We start from the raw sequence: 22,855 nt of genomic DNA, 5'->3' as shown, positions 1-22,855 counted from the left end.
ATGACATCTCCCACTTGATGACATCATCCACATGTCATAGCTAATTCATCTGTTATCTATGGAGAATCTGGGTAATCTCTCAGGAAGTATTTCTTCACGGAGAGAGTGGTGGATGCCTGGAATGCCCTTCCGGAGGAAGTGGTGAAGTGCAAAACTGTGAAGCACTTCAAAGGGGCGTGGGATAAACACTGTGGATCCATCAAGTCTAGAGGACGCGTATAAAGAGCAGGCAGCAAAACACTGCACGGAGCGGCAGTAGCCACAGAGGCATTCACGGAGCGGGATGCCAGTGGCCAGTGGTTGGTGTTCCACCTTCACGGAGCGGAAGGATGGAGGGCTGCCATCTCCCAATTAAAAAAATAAAAAAAACCAAAAAAAAAAACCAGGGATGGGTTCATGGCCTATAGGTATTACCAATTATTAAGCTTATTCAATTACCAATTATTAGGCTTTTCAATATTTGATTATAGTTAATGTGACTTTCAAGGCATACTTCACTTTCAATGCATATCCAGCATAGCTCCCTGCTTCAACGGCAGGGGAGAAGAAAAACTAATACTTCACACATATCCAGCATTGCTCTCTGCTTCAACGGCAGAGAGCTATGCTGCCACTTACCCAACTAATCAAACTTAATATTTCACTTGGAAGCAGCTCCATCACTGCTCTCTACATTAATAGTGGAGGCGAAAGGGAAATAGAACCTAAGGTTACTAAGAGCCAAGAGAAACAGATAAGTATGAGAAAAAAGAAGTGTGAAGCTTGCTGGGCAGACTGGATGGACCGATTGGACTGGGCAGACTGGATGGGCAGACTGGATGGACTGCTATTAAGTCCATCCAGTCCATCCAGTCTTTGACTGCTATTAAGTTCACTTAGAGAATAGCCACTGCCATTAGCAATGGTTACATGGAATAGACTTAGTTTTTGGGTACTTGCCAGGTTCTTATGGCCTGGATTGGCCACTGTTGGAAACAGGATGCTGGGCTTGATGGACCCTTGGTCTGACCCAGTATGGCATTTTCTTATGTTCTTATGATTGGTCTTCTTCTGCCGTCATTTCTATGTTTCTATGTTTCTATGACAACACTGTTTATGGTAAGCAAACTTGCTATACCTCAAGGCTATTTGCAATTTACTGATTTCTTAGATTTACAATTATTTGCATCCATCAACACACCCCACTCGACTTACAATTCCCATTCCAAATTTATAACTCCTCCAGACCAACAAGAGACACACTCAGAGGATCTCTTCAAGTGCCCCCAGCCAGAACTACCAAACACATTACCTTGAGAGATCGGGCCTTTTCAACAGCCGGCCCCCTTCTATGGAACTCCATCCCACCGGACCTTAGACAGGAGCCCAGCCTCCCAACCTTCAGGAAGAGACTTAAGACCTGGCTGTTTAAAAAAGCTTTCCCGGACACCGATTAATTCTATTCAGCCAGATTCTACCACTTCCACATGTAAAAATGTTATTACTAATGTAAATACCTATACCTAATGTTATTCTCTCCCTTTTCTTCTCTCCTCCCAGTTCTTTTACCTTGTTATTTGTAACTGCTTCCTTCTACACAAATAGGTTATTGAATTGTTCACTGTACACCCCTGTTATATGTAAACCGGCATGATGTGTTTGCAACATGAATGCCGGTATATAAAAATTTTAAACAAATAAAATAAATAAATAAAGATTTATAATTATTTGCAATTTACTGATTATCCCAGGACAAGCAGGATGCTAGTCCTCACATATGGGTGACATCATTGATGGAGCCCTATTGCGGAAAACTTTCTGTCAAAGTTTCTAGAAACTTTTGACTGGCCCTGTGAGGCCACTGAGTATGCCCAGCATGTCATGATATTCTCTGCCACAGGGGTCTCTCTTCAGTCTTCGTTTTTCCGCGCTGCTGTAGGCATCGCGGAGCAGGAGCCTTTGTGAGTTTTCCTCACAGTTTTTTGTCTGACTAAAAATCAGATTTCATTCATTCTCTCCCACATCAGGATCTCTCAGATTTCCACTGGCTGGTGAGTAAATCTTTGTCTCGTTTTTACTCTTTGAGTAAAACTTTTTTCCTCTCACGTTTCTTCTCATTCATCAACGGCTGTCGACATTAAAATGGCCACGGGATTTAAAAAATGTCCCATCTGTAATCGAACAATGTCCATTACAGACCCACACCTTGAGTGTGTACTTTGTTTAGGGGAAAAACACGACGTAACAACCTGTCCCAAATGTGCAGAAAGGACTGTGAAGGAAGAAAGGCCTGCCAAGAAAAGATGGAGCATTTATTCCATCTACAACTTCTGCCATCTCCCTCCACATCGACTAAATCATCTCCGGCCAGAGTCTCCAAACGCATAATTTTGAAAAAACGTCGTCCAGAGGGGTCGGGGGACCATCCATCGCCATCGATAGCATCAACGAAGTCAGCGACCGAACACCGTTCGAAGCATCGCCATCGGCACCGACACCCATCGATACCAGAGGCGCTTCTCTCCCCAGAGGAATCGACCGCAAAATGGCCTAGAATCAAGGAAACATTGGTACCTCCGATGCCGAGGCCTTCATCCCGTGGCGACGCACCAGTTGTCGAACCTCCACAGGGCTCTGTGGAAGGAACATTGACACCTCCACTGCCACCGTGTACAGCTGCTCTGCCTGCACCAGCTGTTACGCAGGAACGTCAAGCCGTGCTCCAGGCCTTAAAGGATCAACAGATGTTGATTCCGGTGCCTCAACTTCATTACCACAGCAATATCAAGAAGCAGCCCAAACAATCATTCACAAAGGACTTGAAGCTGGCAAGCACAAAGTCCGAGCCGCTTATGATGGTTTTGAAACAGCCTCCAGGGTAGCAGCCTCTGGTATAAGTGCAAGACATTGGGCATGGCTTAAGACTTCAGGCCTGAGGTCCAGGAAAAGATAGTTGACTTACCATGTATTGGTGACAACCTTTTTGGTTCTAAAGTGCAAGATGCTGTAGCTCAATTAAAAGAACACACAGAAACCCTGCACCAACTATCGTTATTTCCACAGGATTCTACTACCCAGTCATCTCGCCGGCCTCCTAGAAAAGAATCTAGATGACCCTTCTATCGACAGAGGTGTTATTACCCTCCAGCACCAAGGGGCAGATGTTCTAGGCCGAAGCAAAGAGCTCAGCCCAGACAACCTAGGGCGGCTAGACCTCAACCTCTGCCGCAGACTGGACTGGCTGCAGGCTTTTGAGATATCTCCCAGAGACCAAAGCCATCTCTTCAATCCTCAACCAGATCTTCCGGTAGGAGGCTGAGTATCCTCCTTCTACCACCATTGGTTAGAAATAACAACAGACCAATGGGTACGTGCAATAATAACTCGAGGTTACCAACTCAATTTTCTCTCAACTCCAAGAGATTCTCCTCCAAGACCTCTTCCTCTAAGCGAAAATCACATAATCCAATTACAAGTAGAATTATCCACCCTTCTGAGAGCCAGAGCTGTAGAGCCGTTGCCCTGGACTCAGCAGGGCAGAGGATTCTATTCCCGTTATTTCCTCATTCCAAAGAAAACCGGAGGCCTACGTCCCATCCTAGACCTCAGAAATCTCAACAAATTTCTGAAGAAAGAAAAGTTCAGGATGGTCTCTCTAGGCACCATGCTTCCACTTCTTCAAACAGGAGATTGGCTTTGTTCTCTGGATCTTCAAGATGCTTACGCTCACATACCAATATTCCCTCCTCATCGCACGTATCTGCGCTTCATGATGGGTCATCAGCATTTCCAGTACAACCATTCAGACTTGCCTCTGCTCACAGAGTATTCACCAAATGTCTGGCAGTAATAGCAGCACACTTGCACAAGGAAAGTGTCCATATCTTTTCCTACTTAGACGACTGGCTCATTAGAAGTCAATCTCAACAAGGAGCTCTGGCTTCTCTCAGATGAACCATTACTCTACTTCACTCAATGGGCTTTCTCATTAATTATCAAAAGTCCCACCTCATTCCGTCTCACCTGCTTCAATTCATAGGTGCGGAATTGAACACCATACTTTCAAAAGCTTTTCTCCCCGGGGATCGGGCAGACACACTTTCCCTACTGGCAAACTTGCTTCACTCAAAGAAACAAGCAACAGCTCAGCAGTTTCTGACCTTGCTAGCCCACATGGCCTCCACAGTTCATGTCACCCCTATAGCAAAACTAGCCATGAGGGTAACTCAATGGACTTTAAGATCACAATGGATCCAAGCCATTCAACCACTGTCCTCTCCAATTCAAGTAACCCACCAGCTACGTTCATCTCTACTTTGGTGGGCGAACAAGGACAACTTGCGCAAGGGCATACCCTTCCAGCAACCAGTCCCACAGATAACTTTAACTACAGATGCATCCACCTTGGGTTGGGGAGCTCACATAGACAATCTCCAAACCCAGGGTACGTGGACAAAACTCGAAGCAACATTTCAAATCAATTTCCTGGAACTTCGAGCTATATGTTATGCGCTGCAGCGTTCAAGGACTGCCTTTCACACAAGACTGTTCTGATCCAAACAGACAACACAGTAGCCATGTGGTACATCAACAAACAGGGACGTACGGGCTCATATCTCCTTTTTCAAGAAGCTGCACAGATTTGGGATTGGGCCCTATCACACTCAATGTTTCTCCAGGCCACTTATCTGGCAGGCATTCACAACGTAGTGGCAGATCGACTCAGTCGTCAGTTCCAACCACACGAATGGTCCCTGGATCCCTTAGTAGCGACCAGGATATTTCAACGTTGGGGACAACCAACAATAGACTTCTTTGCGTCATGCCTGAATCACAAAGTGGACAAATTCTGCACTCTACACAGACAGAATCACCAGCCAGCCAAGGATGCCTTTGCTTGCCCTTGGAACTCAGGCCTTCTATACGTGTATCCTCCAATACCGCTCATAACCAAAACTCTAGTGAAGCTACAACAGGACAAGGGGTCCATGATTCTCATAGCCCTGTATTGGCCTCGACAAGTATGGTTTCCCATACTTCTAGACCTCTCGATCAGAGATCCAATTCGCCTGGGCGTAGCTCCCACTCTCATAACTCAGGATCAGGGTCGGTTGCGCCATCCCAACCTTCAATCCCTATCCCTGACAGCATGGATGTTGAAAGCTTGATTTTACAACCACTCAGTCTTTCAACCAATGTATCTCAAGTGCTTATAGCTTCATGTAAACCTTCCACATGAAAGAATTATTCTTCGAAATGGAAAAGATTTACTTTGTGGTGCAGGCAAAAGAGTATTGATCCTTTTTCCTGCCCCACAACTTCTCTACTAGACTACTTATGTAATCTTTCAGACTCTGGTCTCCAAACTTCATCTGTCAGAGTACACCTAAGTGCAATCTTGGCTTACCATAACAAGATGGGAGATGCACCAATATCCTTACATCCTCTTGTCAGTAGATTTATGAGAGGTTTAATTCACCTTAAACCACCAATTCGACCACCAGTCACAGAATGGGGCCTGAATTTGGTCTTAACAAGACTCATGCGTTCTCCTTGAACCCATGAATTCCTGTGATCTTAAATTTCTCACATGGAAAACTATCTTCCTTATAGCCATTACATTGGCTAGAAGCGTTAGTGAGTTACAAGCACTTGTCATGTACTCACCCTATACAAAATTCCTACATGATAGAGTGGTTCTCCGTACACATCCAAAATTCATCCCCAAGGTAGTTACGGAATTCCACTTGAACCAATCCATAGTTTTACCCACATTCTTTCCAAGGCCTCATTCTCACCAAGGAGAACGGGCTTTACATACCTTGGACTGTAAGCGTGCGTTAGCATTTTACTTAGACCACACTGCAGTCCATAGGAAATCCACTCAGCTCTTTGTATCTTATGATCCAAACAAACCGGGAAAAGCAGTGGGTAAACATACTCTCTCCAATTGGCTAGCAGATTGCATACAGTTTTGCTATGAAAAAGCAGGCCTTCCTCTCCAAGGGCGAGTAAAAGCACATTCAGTAAGAGCAATGTCAACCTCAGTAGCACACTATCGTTCAGTTCCAATTCTTGACAATTGTAAAGCAGCAACATGGAGTTCTCTTCACACCTTTGCAGCTCATTACTGTTTAGATAAAGAAGGATGACAAGATTCAGCCTATGGACAATCTGTCTTAAAGAACTTGTTTCCAGTTTAATCCCAACTCCTTCTACATCCAACCTGCTGTGATTTTTGGCTGCCTCATTTTCAACAACAATACGTCACTACAAAATGACTCAGCCTCTAGCTTGCTAATCACCCATATGTGAGGACTAGCATCCTGCTTGTCCTGGGATAAAGCAAAATTGCTCACCTTGTAATAGGTGTTATCCCAGGACAGCAGGATGTAGTCCTCATGAAACCCACCTGCCACCCCGCAGAGTTGGGTCCAATACGTTTTATTATTTTATTTTTTGCTAAAGCTTATTGCTACATACGAGACTGAAGAGAGACCCCTGTGGCAGAGAATATCATGACATGCTGGGCATGCTCAGTGGCCTCACAGGGCCAGTCAAAAGTTTCTAGAAACTTTGACAGAAAGTTTTCCGCAATAGGGCTCCATCAATGTCGTCACCCATATGTGAGGACTACATCCTGCTGTCCTGGGATAACACCTATTACAAGGTAAGCAATTTTGCTTTTCTTAGATTTCTTAGATTATAATTATTTGCAGTTTCACAGTTTAGTAAACAGGATCCTTCAGGAGAGTGGTTGCATTTTTTTTATTTTGTTCTTCCTGCCTCTTCCTCTCTTACATTCCCCTTTTGCCTTTCTTCTTTCTTCCTCAGCCTCTTTCTCCAGTCTATTTTTCTTCTTCCCTCACCTCGTCTCTTGCTCTCACTAACCAAATCTGACAGCTTGGCAGGGCTCACATTGGGCTGCAGTTGCACCCCAATTTGCTGCAGCAGCCCATGGCTTTCGGGCTGTACTAGCATCACCTCTTCCCTTAGCAACAAATTGACTGTACCACACAAATGTTTATTTGATCTAACACTGGTATCGCCTCTTTCTCTGGTGGTAATCAGGCCATGCTACACCAATAATGTAGCCTGAGTTCCAAGGTGAAACCTTTCAGCTCTGGACCTCTGTACTGTGTTCCAAAATAACTTGATCAAATTAGGAAAGCACCAGGGTTTAGTGTACAAATTTCAACCCCATTTGTTTTCCAGAATGCCTCCAATTAGCTGTCTTCTAAGACTAATTATAGACAGTCAATCTCACCCAAATCCTTGACCTTCGGAAACATCCACTGGCCAGGAAGATCCCTCAGCAGGGCATAGTTTTGTAGCTGTCACAGTCTGCTGAGTCTCCTGTTCTCTTGTTACAATCTGATCTCCAAGTTCCTGTACTCAAGGTTAAAAATGTCAAAACCAGTCCTACTTTGGCATCATGTGTGGATGCTATACCATACCAATGACTAGACCTTTGAGGTCAGATTCTCATTGGTCAGAATTCACTCACTTCCACTGAAGAGCTATTTGAGTGCCCAGCCCTACTTCTTTAGCCCATATTGGCATTGTCAGATGATCATGATCTATTCTTTTTGTGAAAGAGGGTCAACAGTACTTTTCTGAGTTTTCCTTTATGGTTGGTCTCATCTAGACATCTTTTACTAATGTGCTGCGTTCATGTCCATTTGACCAGGTACAGCTGACTGTGATGTAGATGCAAGTCTCCCTTGTGAAAGTCCTATCTGATATTTCTGGCTGCATAGTAGACATTTCTACAGTTCAATATAGCTACATTAAATCTTCCACCCGCCCACCAAGGGAGGGTGGAAGAAGAATGAGTGATTTAAAGTAGCTATATTGTTCTGCAAAGCTTTGTTAAAGATATATACTGATGCAGCAGCATGTAGCTAAAAAAGTGAAAGCAGAAGTAGTTGTCTGTCTGTGTAAGCTGATTTCTGGCCTTTAATCTTTAATATAAAGGATATATGAAAATAAAATGTGTATATATAAAACTGAGCACTGAATGCACTTTTCAGGTATATCTAGACCACAAGATGTTCCTTACAATATCACCTCACTCCTTGGAGTGAAGACGCTGGGCAGCTTGCCTTCCTCAATGTGGCCAGGCTGCAGAAGTCCATGTCAGGCCATGAACTTTAATCGCTCATGTGACTAGGCACCCAGGATTTTTCCACTCCTGCTTGTATGAATTTGTTAAAAAGTCCATTTAAATACATATTTTTCCTTGTAAAATTATAAAGCTGTACATACATTTAAAAAAAGAATATGATGACTTGCTTAACTGCACTGATGTCATTTCTCTTTTTTTTTTTTCAAGAACGATTTAACCGTATGCCAACTTTAGGGGAGCTTGCTGCTAGACTGCCTCCTTCTCCAAGCACAATTGAAAATATGTACAACTTGCTAAAACAAAAGCGATCAAAGTCTTCATCATCAAGTAAGCATTCATTAGTGTTTTCTAAATATAAATGTCACAAATCTTTAAAATAGCTGTACAAGCTAGATTTCTCAATATATGAGCTTGTCTGTTCATTGATTAAAAGCATCCTTTTATGGGCATAGTCAGGACAATCATGGAAAAGGTATTGAGAGAACAAGTAAAAGACTTGGGGAAAGGAGGGAGTTAATATTGTGCTACAGAAATTTTTTTTTTTTTAATTCTTTATTTCCTAGCGTGTAGCAGATGGACTCAGAACAAATGGGTATAGTGTGCTTGTGCTAGCAGTTGGAGACGGATCTGACGTCAGCACGTAGTACATATACCCCTGCAGGAAGTGCAGAAGCTCAGTAATTTCCGTCTCCAAAGCAGTTTGGAGCTCCTTCACGCTCGCTGAGCGTTTTTCCAAATTCTAAATTCATTGAAGAATTCTACCTGAAGACGAGCCCCGCACTCCTGCGGTGATACCCTCGGGTCCCTCCCCCAGTCTAGTTTCCCGAGGTGATTTCCGTGGTCCCTCGGAGGTAGGAGCCTCGGTCCGGTGGCCGAATCGCGGCAGGGACCTAGCCCCCGAGTGAGAAGGGCTTGGGCGCGGTGTAGAGGCAGCCTCGGTCCCGATCCGTTCGCGGTAAGGACTTGGCCCCCGAGCGAGACGAGTTTGGGCGCGGCCTAGAGGCAGCGGGTGCACTTCCTCGAGCGCGGTGGTGACGGTAATCACCCTCTCCCCCCGCAGCCGGAGACCGCCCGGGTCACAGCCGGGAAGCGCCGAAGATCAGGTAAGGCGTACATCTTTACTTTGCTGGTCTCCGAAGAGCGAGGATTAGCGGGGTCTGCCTACGGGGTGGCCCGCCAAGGAGGTCGCCATTTTGCCTGCCTGCTCGCTGTCGCCATCTGCCCTGGTTCGCCGCCTCGATCTAGCATTTAGACCGACTAAGCGCACAGGCAACAGGCGCGTATGTTAGGCGCCCGAAAGCAATTGGGCACACATTGATAGGCGCACGCTCATAGGCGCACATTGATAGATGCACATTGATAGGCGCACATTAATAGGCGCACGTCTTCGCGCATATTACAAGGCGCATACTTTCGGCTGAGAGCACACCGGAGCATAAAGATAACAGACGCGATGGAGCGTATGAGAGCCTATGCGTCCGCAGAGCCGGCACCTCTAGAATCAGGCATAAGAGCTCTAGGCCTCTGCTCAGCATGCCACCTCAGAGCCACACAGAGCAAGGAAGCAGACTCCCTATGTGCCCAATGTGAGGAGGCCCTGGCAGTTCCAGGCCAGGGCCGGTTCCCAGCCCAGATTAACTGCCAGTTCCTGAGGGAACACCCCGGACCTAGTAGGCCGCGGTGAGCAGCCAGGGAACCCTAGAGACCTGGTGCCCCTAAGGCTAGAACCTGCTTCGCTCTCCTGTGTGGAATTATTCAAGGGGATTCACGCCTTTGTCAAGATGCAGGCTGATCTCCGAACGGACCCATACGTACCGAATGACCCTGCCCCTGGACAATCAAGACCTAGGCACGGCCACCCGCCACCCGGAAGCCCCACTTATGGGGGGACTCAGATTACTCTGAGGAAGAAGGTGAGCTCCCTGAGGAGGGAGAACTTCCCTCGGAGATAGAGCCGTATCGAACCATGAGACGCTTCTTTCTTAAGGAGGATCTCCCAGACCTGGTCTCTCAATGCCTGTCGGAGCTGGCTATCCCGGGCCCAGGCACCCCAGGGGAACCTAGAATGAACCCCCTGCTAGAGGGCCTGCGTCAAACGGCTCACCATTTTCCCCTCCTACAAGCAGCACAGCAGCTAATCGATCTGGAGTGGAATGCGCCGGAGGCCTCATTCAAAGGGGGTCGGGCCTTGTCTAGCATGTACCCCCTGGACCCGGCAACCAAGGAGCTGCTGGCGTGTCCCAAGGTAGACGCCATAGTTTGCGCAATTGTGAAGCGCACCACCATTCCAGTGGAGGGAGGAGCGGCCCTCAAGGATGCACATGACCGGCGCCTGGACGCCATTCTGAAACAAGCCTTTGAGGTGGCAGCCATGTCCCTACGAATTGCGACCTGCTGCACCATGGTTACGCGTTCCTGTTTATCACAAGCCAGGAAAAACACCCCGGGAGAAGAAATGGAATCAGCTCTCTCGTTCCTCACTGATGCTGCCTCCGACCTAGTCCGTACGGCAGCCAAGGGAGTGTCGTCCTCAGTGGCAGCCAGGAGACAGCTCTGGCTACGACATTGGTCGGCCGACTCCTCCTCCAAGACGCGCCTTACAAGAATGCCCTTTAAGGGATCCCTCCTGTTCGGCAGCGACCTCGAGAAACTGGGGCGCATCTCCATTACCCCGTCTACCAGAAGACAAGTCAAGGAGAAACCAGCGCCCTTTTCCTAGGCCATCCAGTGGTAGAAGCTCTCAACGCTTCAACCCCTACAGGACTAGCTACCAAGCACCTCGTTCTCAGACCAGGAACCAGTCCTTTCGGACCAGGCACAACAAGAGGGGAACCGGCTCGGGTTCGGGTCCCGGCCGCACCCCACAATGAGAATCAGCCGACCCATCTGGGGGAGGAAGCCATAGGGGGCAGGCTAACCCTATTCTACCACAGATGGGTCGAGATTACTTCGGACCGGTGGGTCCTCGCCATCATCCGAGAAGGGTATTACCTGGACTTCCTTCATCCCCCTCCGGACAAGTTTGTGGAATCTCCGTGTCCACCCCTCAAGAGGCGGCACTGGAAGGTACCTTGTGGAGGCTCCTGTCCCTAAAAGCCATAATCCCAGTGCCTGCATGGGAGATAAATTCTGGGCATTACTCCATTTATTTCATCGTACCCAAGAAGGGGGGTGGGCACCTTCAGACCCGTCCTGGACCTCAAGTCAGTCAACCGGCACTTAAGGGTCCCAGGATTTCGCATGGAAACTCTGCGGTCAGTCCAAAGTGCAATACAGCCAGGGGAGTACCTTACAACCCTGGATCTGTCAGAGGCTTACTTGCATATCCCAATCCATCGGGATCACCAGCGCTACTTACGCTTCAAAGTCCTGAAACAGCACTTTCAGTTCCGGGCTTTACCCTTCGGGTTAGCCACCGCGCCGCGGACCTTTACCAAGGTAATAGTAGTGGTGGCGGCGTCACTCAGGAAGGAAGGAATTCTCGTCCATCCCTACCTAGACGATTGGCTGATCAGGGCAAAGTCACCGGAGGAGAGCCACCGGGCAACCAACAGAGTTATATCTCTTCTGGAAAACCTAGGATGGGTAGTCAACACAAACAAGAGTTCCCTACAGCCTTCGCAGTCGCTGGAATACCTAGGAGTCCAATTCAACACCCAGGAAGACAAGGTCAGTCTGACCTCCAAGAGGAAATCAAAACTCCGGAATCATTTGCAGAATCTGCTGAGCACCACCCGGCCCACAGCTTGGGATTACCTACAGGTCCTCAGCCTAATGGCCTCCACTCTGGAAGTGGTACCATGGGCACGGGCTCATATGAGACCGTTACAACGCGCCCTCCTATCTCGGTGGAGCCCAAGATTACAGAACTACACGGTGCATCTACCTCTACCGGCCAGAGTACGGAATCAGTTCCGGTGGTGGCTGCAGTCCGGCCACATGAGCCAGGGGTAAAAAATGTCCTTCCCAACTTGGACCCTGCTCACCACAGATGCCAGCCTGAGCGGCTGGGGAGCACACTGCGAAGAGCTAACCGCCCAAGGGCGGTGGAACAGAGAAGAGTCGGGGTGGAACATCAACCGACTAGAGGCACGGGCAGTCAGGTTAGCCTGCCTGCGATTTGCCCACAGACTTCAAAACAGAGCAGTCAGAGTGATGTCGGACAATGCCACCACGGTGGCATACATCAACCAACAGGGCGGAACCAGAAGCCGGCAGGTATCCTTAGAAATAGCCCCCCTGATGGCTTGGGCGGAAGCAAATCTCCAGGACATCTCCGCCGTCCACATCGCCGGGAAGGACAACACCACGGCAGACTTCCTCAGCAGAGAAAGCCTAAACCCGGGGGAATGGCAGCTGTCCTCCACGGCCTTCCAGATGATTGTGGATCAGTGGGGGACTCCGGGCATGGACCTATTAGCGGACAGGTCCAACGCTCAAGTACCCAGATACTTCAGTCGCAGGCGAGATCCTCTATCCCACGGGATCGACGCCCTGGTACAGCCATGGCCTCAGGGGATCCTGTTATATGCCTTTCCCCCATGGCCCCTGCTGGGCACCATTATACACAAGATTCAGCGGCACAGAGGCCTAGTTCTTCTGGTGGCTCCGGACTGGCCAAGAAGACCCTGGTACGCAGACATGAGAAGACTACTGGCAGGGGATCCTCTACCCCTGCCCCCTCACAGGGACCTGCTCCGACAAGGTCCCATTCTCCACGAGGATCCAGCTCAATTCTCTCTTACGGTCTGGCCATTGAGAGGGCTTGACTGAAGAAAAGGGGATACTCAGGGTCGGTAATAGATACACTCCTCCAAGCACGCAAGTTCTCCACATCACTAACTTATATAAGGATCTCGAGAGTATTTGAAGCCTGGTGCGAAACTCGCAGCACCAATCCACATGCTGCCAAAATCCCCATCATTCCGGATTTCCTGCAAGATGGACTTCAGAAGGGTCTGTCCCTCAATTCAATCAAGGTTCAGGTGGCAGCGCTATCCTGCTACGGCCCCAGGAGTGACGGCAACAGCATTGCCACACACCCAGACGTTTCACGTTTCCTGAAAGGAGTCAAACATATTCGCCCGCCACTGAAATGGCCAGTGCCCCTGTGGAACCTCAACCTAGTTTTGGAATTCCTAGCGGGACCCACCTTCAGACCCCTCCGAGGCCTGTCCCTACATTTGTTAACCTTGAAGATGGTGTTCTTGCTGGCCGTATGCTCAGCACGCCGCATCTCAGAGCTACAAGCGCTGTCCTGCCGCGATCCGTTTCTCAGAATCACCCCAGGGGCTATCCATCTTCGCACGGTTCCTTCCTTCTTATCCAATGTAGTCTCACACTTCCACCTCAACCAAACCATATCCTTGCCAACCATGGAAGGTTTGAAGAAGTCGGAAGAAGGTTGAATACTGCGTCATCTCGACATCGGCAGGCTGCTGTCCAGATACCTGGAAATGTCGGAAGTCGTACGAAAGACGGACCACCTGTTCGTCCTTCACAGTGGGAAGAGGCAAGGAGAAGTGGCCTCACGGGAGACTATTGCTCGCTGGATCAAAGAAGTTATCAAGGCGGCCTACGTAGAAGCGGGAAAACCACCACCTCTACGGGTCAAGGCTCACTCTACCAGAGCTCAAGCTGCCTCCTGGGCAGAAACTAGGATGCTGTCGCCTGCAGAGATATGTAGAGCGGCAACGTGGTCCTCCATCCATACCTTCTCCAGATTCTACCGTCTGGACGTCCAGGCCAGGGAGGACACAGCATTTGCAAGGCAATCCTAAACGGACCTCGGGCAGCCTCCCACCCAGTCCGGGAGTAGCTTTTGTACATCCCATTTGTTCTGAGTCCATCTGCTACACGCTAGGAAATGGAGAGATTACTTACCTGATAATCTCATTTTCCTTAGTGTAGGCAGATGGACTCAGCATCCCGCCCGGCTGCCGATGTACATGGGGATTCACCGATTCAAGGTAAGCCATGTTTTCTTACATAGGGCATCCACCCGGCCGGGTGTCGACGCCTTCCGGTTGAGAACACTGGCGGTCTCCATCTACTATCAATTGGTCAGGTTAATCATGTTTAGTTCATCAATCGGTCAGTCACACATATATCTATAATGCTTTTGCAAGGAAGATTACTGAGCTTCTGCACTTCCTGCAGGGGTATATGTACTACGTGCTGACATCAGATCCGTCTCCAACTGCTAGCACGAGCACACTATACCCATTTGTTCTGAGTCCATCTGCTTACACTAAGGAAAACGAGATTATCAGGTAAGTAATCTCTCCATTTATTCCTTTTTCCTTACATCTACAGATAACAGAAAGTTTATAACATATACAATCAAAAGGTAATCAGCCTGATAAACCTAACATTTTAATATAAACTACTCTTCTGTAACATACTTATGAGGTAATATAAGGACCACAGAAATTTAACAGGAGCTTCCAAAAAGTAAATTCTAATAGTAGAATAAGGAAAATAACAGGTTCTCTCTTTACTTATACCTCAATTAGTTCAGGTATCACCAGTCTCATTCTTACATTTATCTATGAAAGATCTTAAATGTACCGGTTCATAAAAAATGTATTTGTTATTCTTATACATTAACGTACATTTACATGGATACTTAATAACCACTTGAATCCCTAATGATTTAGCCTCTTGCATCATCTCTACAAAAGTTTTCCTTCTAGTCTGAGTATCCTTTGTAAGATCTGGGTAGATCCATATTTTTTGACCGTAATACATTTTGTCACGATTCCGAAGAAATGTTCTCAAAATCATGTCTCTATCCATCTCATGAACAAAGGATACTAACAATGTCCCTCTAAATTCAATTTGTTCTTCAGTAGGTGCCTCAAGAAAAGCTGTTAACTCTGCTTCTATATTAACATCTGATACTCTAGCTTCATTTCTAATTCCTTTGTTGGGAACAAAATATATTTTTGAAAGAGCAGGTATTTTGTCATGTGATATTAAGAGTACATTCATCAGATATTTTTTGAATTGTTCTCTAAGTGAGATTAATTTCACACCTGGGAAATTCAATAATCTCAAATTTAAATACCTCATCCTGTTTTCAATTTTTTCATAATTTCTTTTCATTAACTCGTCTGATTTAATCAAATTCACCTGTATATCTTTCATAGATGATAATTGAGCAGAGATCTCATTTATCTTTACCTCATGAGTATTCACCATAGAGTTAACATTATTCACTTTGGGGCGGATTTTCAAAGGCCTGCGCGCGCCGGCGCGCCTATTTTGCATAGGCCGCCGGTGCGCGTAAGTCCCGGGACTTTTGTAAGGGGGCGTGTCGGGGGCGGGGCCTACTAACGCGGCGTTTCGGGGGCGGGCCCGGGGGCGTGGCACCGGCCCGGGGGCGTGGTCAAGGCTTCCGGACCAGCCCCCGGGACCGGAGGATGGAGCGGGGCTGCCGGCCGACAGGCGTAACTTTGCCGACAAAGGTAAGGGGGGGGTTAGATAGGGCTGGGGGGGTGGGTTAGGTAGGGGAAGGGAGGGGAAGGTGCGGGGAGGGCGAAGGAAAGTTCCCTCCAAGGCCGCTCCGAAATCGGAGCGGCCTTGGAGGAAACGGAGGCAGGCTGTGCGGCTCGGCGCGCACAGGCTGCCGATTTTGCGAAGCCTTGCGCGCCCCGACCCCAGATTTTATAAGATACGCGCGTAGCTTATAAAATCAGGCGTACTTTTGTTCGCGCCTGCTGCGCGAACAAGCTCGCGCAACTTTTTAAAATCTGCCCCTTAATTTTGAGATGCATTTATAGAGTTGGTTAATAATGTTATCGATTTTTCCAGTCATCAGGGCCTTCCATATAGAATCCAACGTAATTACCTCCGGTTGAACTATTTTCTCCATATTGAGATTGGATAATTCCCCTCCCTCTTGACAAGCCTCTGAAATCTTTAAGATTTCCGTTGCCAAATTCTCTTCACATCCTTCTGTTGTTACATCTTTTCCCATGGTATCCTTTTCCAGTTCCTCCTCTGAGTTCATGAGACCGCTAGCAACCAGCTGCTTCTCATGAACTGAACTTTGAAGGTGTCCCGGGGTTGGGTGTGATGGTGTTTGAGGTGCTCCGGGGCTCAAAGAGGTCTGAATGTCCAAGAGGGTAAGGTTATGCTCCAAACCTATACCCTCAGCGGACCTAGCACCCGGTGTTGAAACTGCCACCGGTGTGAAAAAACCCTCTATTACTTGCTGCGAGAGGAGAGGTTGCGCTGTACAGAGGGATCCATGCGCAAACGCCCCTTGCGCTTAGTGTGTGGCATACTAGAATTAGTCAAATATAAGAGGTTCCTACCCACCGGATTTCCTTCCACGAATTCCTTGGTCCTCTGGGAGGTTTAGGAGAGTACTGGAACAGTTATGATAGCATACAATTCTCTTTCATTCTCCAGCAATTCAAAAGCAAGTCGAAAATAAGTCGCGCGCCAAGTCGCGCGCCCCTTCGACAGCACGTGGCTTAAACTACGTGCCGGCGGATGCTGCGCGCCGCAGCAGCGGCGGCTTTGTAGAGGTAAGCTGGTCGCGAGAATATGACGTCAGAGAGGTGGAGCAGGGTCCATAGGGGCCGGGAACCTCACCCCTAGTAAACAGTTCTTTTCTCCTCTCCTTCCTTGTGTAATGCCGCGGCAGCGGCGGCTTTGTAGAGGTAAGTTGGTCGCGAGAAAATGACATCAGAGAGGTGGAGCAGGGTCCGTAGGGGCTGGGAACCTCACCCCTAGTAAACAGTTCTTTTCTCCTCTCCTTCCTCCTACAGAAATTATTTTGTGTGTGCATAGACCTAAACTTGATGACTCCTTACTGGGCAGACTGGATGGACCATTTTGGTCTTTATCTGCCAACATTTACTATGTAATTTTGTTACTATGTCCTATTCTAATGTTTCCTTTATTTTTCTAATATTTTATTCTAAAAATCTCGTTTGAGACCACTTTTCAGCTGTTTCTGTGACTTCCATGTTTTACAAGTATCTTTGTGATATCTTCATTAGGTTCTCATGGGAGTCAGTCTATCATGAACCATTTTGCTTGGGTTCGTAATGATGGGAGTGACTATGTAGGAGGAGCTTTCAAAAACTTTACATATTAATATATATATAGTAGCCTAATGAACAACAGCAGATAATGACTAAAATAACCTATCTTGTCTGCCCATTTGATTTTCTTGAACTTGAGTAGATGCACGTATGAGTTCCCACATGTAATCCAACACCAATTTTTTCTCCCCCATATCTTTTAACCAACCTCAACTTTTCCTTACTTTTCTGTATCTTCCCAACTATGCATAAAATCTATTAAAGTGATGGATTCCTCCATCTCTGTTAGTAGGGCCCTTCCATGTTAAATTCTAGCTTCCCAATGCTCATTCAGTTTGGGCTTAGCCATGGTCCCCTCCATGCAGATTCTTCAACTTTCCTGGAGGCCCAATTCAGTTATACCACTGCCATTTAGGATTGTAAGTGCTAATGGGGCGGATTTTCAGAGCCCTGCTCGCGTAAATCCGCCCAAAACCGGGCGGATTTACGCGAGCAGGGCCCTGCGCGCCGGGAAGCCTATTTTACATAGGCCTCCCGGCGCGCGCAGAGCCCCGGGACTCGCGTAAGTCCCGGGGTTCTCCGAGGGGGGCGTGTCGGGGGGCGTGCCCGGTCGTCGCGGCGTTTCGGGGGCGTGTCGGCAGCGTTTTGGGGGCGGGTACGGGGGCGTGGCTACGTCCCGGGGGCGTGGCCGCGCCCTCCGTACCCGCCCCCAGGTCGCGGCCCGGCGCGCAGGAGGCCCGCTGGCGCGCGGGGATTTACGCCTCCCTCCGGGAGGCGTAAATCCCCCAACAAAGGTAAGGGGGGGGTTTAGACAGGGCCGGGCGGGTGGGTTAGGTAGGGGAAGGGAGGGGAAGGTGAGGGGAGGGCAAAGGAAAGTTCCCTCCGAGGCTGCTCTGATTTCGGAGCGGCCTTGGAGGGAACGGGGGTAGGCAACGCGGCTCGGCGCGTGCCGGCTATACAAAATTAATAGCCTTGCGCGCGCCGATCCAGGATTTTAGTGGATACGCGCGGCTCCGCGCGTATCTACTAAAATCAGGCGTACTTTTGCTTGAGTCTGATGCGCAAGCAAAAGTAGGCCTATTCGCGCTTTTTGAAAATCTACCCCAATCTGTAGGAAGTACAAGGCATTACCAGTGTTGCTTTTGGGCTGTAACTGCTGCTCCATGAGAGTTATCCCATGTTTTCTTGGAAGCACTATTGTTCTGGGCTGTAGCTTCTGCTCTGTGCAGTTTATTCAGTGCTTCATTCCCATCTCCTCAGCAATTAAATACAAATTTGAATCAAAAAGAAAGCTATTACAGATGTTTTGTTTGTTGAAGAGTCAACTGTTTCCTAGTGCTACTGCTTCAAGTATATGCTTACATCTTAATATTTTTAAATATACAATTCATGCTGCATTCAGCATAAGGAAATAAGGATCACAATTGTTCTCAGAACATATTATAGCAGCATTCCACAAACCTGTCTTGGCAGCCAGTCAGGTTTTCAGGATATCCATAATAAATATCCTTAAAATAATTTTGCATATATTCAGTCTCCAGTGTATGCAGATATATTGCATGTATATTCATTATGGATATCCTGAAACCCTGACAGGCTGTGGAGTCACATGGACAGATTTGGGAAGCCCGGTTCTATCGAACCTTTGCAGGCCTTGTTAAATTCAAGATGCCAAAGTTTTGTGGGGTTTTTTTTTTAATCTCCCTATACTGGAGCTTTCATAGAGAAAAGGGAAAGTTGTTAAATTACACCAGGATTGTGAGAAATTGTAAGAGGACCGTGCAAAACTAGGAGATTTGGCATGCAAATGGCAAATGAAATTTAATGTGGACAAGTGCAAAGTTATGCACTTAGGGAAGAGTAACCCAGATTATAGTTACACAATGCAAGGTTCCACATTAGGAGTCACCATTCAGGAAAAGGATCTAGATGTCATTATTGATAATAGGTTGAAATCTTCTGCTCTGTGTACAGCAATAGAAACATAGAAACATAGAAATGACGGCAGAAGAAGACCAAACGGCCCATCCAGTCTGCCCAGCAAGCTTCACATTTTTTTCTCATACTTATCTGTTTCTCTTAGCTCTTTGGTTCTATTTCCCTTCCACCCCCACCATTAATGTAGAGAGCAGTGATGGAGCTGCAACCAAGTGAAATATCAAGCTTGATTAGTTATGGGTAGTAGGGGAAGTAACCGCCGCAATAAGCAAGCTACACCCATGCTTATTTGTTTTACCCAGACTGTGTTGTTCAGCCCTTATTGGTTGTTTTTCTTCTCCCCTGCTGTTGAAGCAGAGAGCTATGCTGGATATGCGTGAAGTATCAGTTTTTCTTCTCCCCTGCCGTTGAAGCAGGATATGCATTGAAAGTGAAGTATCAGGCTTATTTGGTTTGGGGTAGTAACCGCCGTAACAAGCCAGCTACTCCCCGCTTTGTGAGTGCGAATCCTTTTTTCTTCTCCCCTGCTGTTGAAGCAGAGAGCTATGCTGGATATGCGTGAAGTATCAGTTTTTCTTCTCCCCTGCCGTTGAAGCAGAGAGCTATGCTGGATATGCGTGAAGTATCAGTTTTTCTTCTCCCCTGCCGTTGAAGCAGAGAGCTATGCTGGATATGCGTGAAGTATCAGTTTTTCTTCTCCCCTGCCGTTGAAGCAGAGAGCTATGCTGGATATGCGTGAAGTATCAGGTTTTCTTCTCCCCTGCCGTTGAAGCAGGGAGCTATGCTGGATATGCGTGAAGTATCAGTTTTTCTTCTCCCCTGCCGTTGAAGCAGAGAGCTATGCTGGATATGCATTGAAAGTGAAGTATCAGGCTTATTTGGTTTGGGGTAGTAACCGCCGTAACAAGCCAGCTACTCCCCACTTTGTGAGTGCAAATCCTTTTTTCCACATTTCCTCTTGCTGTTGTAGCTTAGAGCGATGTTGGAGTCACAGTAACCATGTGTATGTTTATTGAATAAGGGTATTGTCTCCAGGCAGTAGCCGTCATTCTGGCTAGCCACCCACTCTTTATTGACGGCCTCTTGATTTTATGGATCCACAGTGTTTATCCCACGCCCCTTTGAAGTCCTTCACAGTTCTGGTCTTCACCACTTCCTCTGGAAGGGCATTCCAGGCATCCACCACCCTCTCCGTGAAGAAATACTTCCTGACATTGGTTCTGAATCTTCCTCCCTGGAGCTTCAAATCGTGACCCCTGGTTCTGCTGATTTTTTTCCTATGGAAAAGGTTTGTCGTTGTCTTTGGATCATTAAAACCTTTCAAGTATCTGAAAGTCTGTATCATATCACCTCTGCTCCTCCTTTCCTCCAGGGTGTACATATTTAGATTCTTCAATCTCTCCTCATAAGTCATTTGATGAAGACCTTCCACCTTTTTGGTGGAAGGTCTTCATCAAATGACTTAGCTAAGGAAAATAGAATGCTAGGAATAATTTAGGAAAGGAATGAGAATAAATCAGAGAATATCATAAAGTCTGTGTATTGCTCCTTGGTGTGACCTTGTCTTGAGTATTGTGTGCATTCTGATCACTACATCTAAAAAAACATATAGTAGAATTAGAAAAGGTACAGAGAAGGGAACCAAAATGATAAAGGAGATGAAACAATTCCTCTATGAGGAAAGGCTAAAAAGGTTAGGACTCTTTAGTTTCAAGAAGAGACTGCTGAGGGGAGATATGATAGAGGTCTACAAAATAATGAGTGAAGTGGAAAAATAAATATTCCCTGTACGTACCTGGATCAGTCCAGACCATGGGTTATGTCCCCCTTCCAGCAGATGGAATCAGAGCAAAAACTGTAAGGACAGCCCCTAATAGGTTGGAGCGCCCTCTGCGTCCCTTCAGTATTACTCTGACTCCAGAAGATGAACAGGGCACCTGCGGTTCCCCAGTAGGTTTTTCATTAGAAATTTTGTTTTGTCTCCTTTTATCTATCTATTTCTTACTATGGATCAATTGTAAAAAAAAAAAAAAAAGTTTAAAGCTTGCAGATAGAACTTGTCAGGAACTGTTTCCCTTCTGCTTCTCTGTCTGCTTCTTTGGGGGTAAGTCCTCTGTACATTTTCTTTTCAGGTGTAATTTCTTACTTACTGTCTTGTGCTGTCGGGGTGCACGTTGGTGGTCCAACCTCTCCCCCTTCAGCAGCAGCAGGCTGCCCCGAGACGCCGTTTCCTCAGGGCAGCAGGTTCAGAGAGGCGTCATTCCTCTGACAATCAGGTTTTACCTGCTGCTCTGCTGCTGACAGTCTTTGGGAGATTTTCTCTTTCCCATGCCGCGCTCGTCGCGATGCTCGGCCTGTGGAGAGCCCGGATCGCGGCTTTCCAGGGAGGGCCTCTGTACGAGGTGCCTCCCCGGCAGGAAGGTTTCCTCAAGGCCAGCGGGACGCCTAAGTTCGTGCTCTCAAGCATGCCCGCTTCCAAGAGGGCCGGACCTGTTCCCTTCCAAAGTGGGGACGGCGGCCATTTTGTTTTCACAACCTTCAGCTCCTGTACCTCCCGATGCCGATTTGGACCCCGGCGTTTAACCACCCACTCTGATCCTCACCCCGGCAACCCCCCCCCCCCCCCCCCCCCGATTCGGGTCTCCCTCCAGGGCAGTTGGATTCAGCCCCTATGGCGGCCCCTCCCCCAGGTCCGTTTTCGACGGATTTTGTGCTGATACTTCATAGTGCTTATATAGCACGACTTGCACAGCAGCAGGACCCAGCTCCAGCACCCCCTCCTCCTAAAGTCAGCAGGATTGAGGGTTCTGTGGATTTTTCCACCCACCCCTTGGGAGCTGGACTCTCCCTGGGTGAAGGATTCGAGGTCCCACTGAGTGCAGGACCACAGGTTTCTCAGGGGTCCACTGGAGCTGGGGTCCCTTCAATCCCAGCAGATCTGCACAGCTCCTCTAGGGTACGGGTACTCTCCCATTCCCCCGTGCCAACCCCCCCCCCCCCCCCTCCTCAGGATCCATTTCAGGACCCGGACCTGGACGACCCAGTTCCATGCCCTCAAACAGAAGGGGACAATCCCCGGGTCTTGTGGCTCTTCCACAGCGTTGAGCTCGATCCTCTTATTCCTCATGTCCTGGAAGAACTGGATATCGAGGCCCCACAGGATTCCGTGGGCGCAATCACGACAGGTAGGAAGGGGGGTCCGGTTTTGGTGGGACTCCGTCCCCCAGCGAAGACTTTTCCTTTCCACCCCATGCTGCTCCAGTTGTTATCCAGGGTGTGGGATACTCCCGACGCCTCTCTCAGGGTTAGTAGAGCAATGGACAAGTTGTACCCTCTCCCTTAAGATATTTTGGATTTCCTGAAGGTTCCTAAAGTTGATGCCTCAGTATCCGCTGCTATGAAGAGGACAACTATTCTGGTCACAGGGGGTACAGCTGTGAGGGATCTTCAGGATCGTAAGCTCGAGGTTTACTTGAAAAGGATCTTTGAAGTCTCTGCCCTGGGGGTTAGAGTGGCGGTTTGTAGTTCCCTCATGCAACGAGCGGGTCTTCGCTGGATGCAATAGCTTCTCAGTACACAGGAGTTACCTCCGGAGGAGGCACAGTTAGCGGACCGCCTGGAGGCCGTTATCGCTTATGGGGCGGAGGCTCTATATGATCTGCTCCGCGTCCTTGCCAGGTCCATGGTCTCTGCTGTTTTGGCTCGACGACTGCTTTGGCTCCGTAACTGGTCAGCAGATTCTTCTTCCAAA

At 47.9% G+C, this 22,855-nt stretch overlaps 1 protein-coding gene across 2 annotated transcripts in view; it reads left to right on the top strand.

Annotated features, from left to right (window-relative positions):
• Positions 1-22,855, top strand: part of SPATA4 (spermatogenesis associated 4) — a 275,379-nt gene that overhangs the window by 179,897 nt on the left and 72,627 nt on the right. For both annotated transcript variants that reach the window (XM_029578517.1, XM_029578431.1), the window contains exon 5: positions 8,315-8,434. In XM_029578517.1, the coding sequence (XP_029434377.1) occupies positions 8,315-8,434 (120 nt within the window). The remainder of the gene's footprint in view (positions 1-8,314; positions 8,435-22,855) is intronic.

The sequence above is a fragment of the Rhinatrema bivittatum genome, chromosome 1 (genome assembly GCF_901001135.1).
Source record: "Rhinatrema bivittatum chromosome 1, aRhiBiv1.1, whole genome shotgun sequence".
In the NCBI taxonomy this organism is placed as follows: domain Eukaryota; kingdom Metazoa; phylum Chordata; class Amphibia; order Gymnophiona; family Rhinatrematidae; genus Rhinatrema; species Rhinatrema bivittatum.
This window is presented reverse-complemented; position numbering and strand designations above follow the sequence as displayed.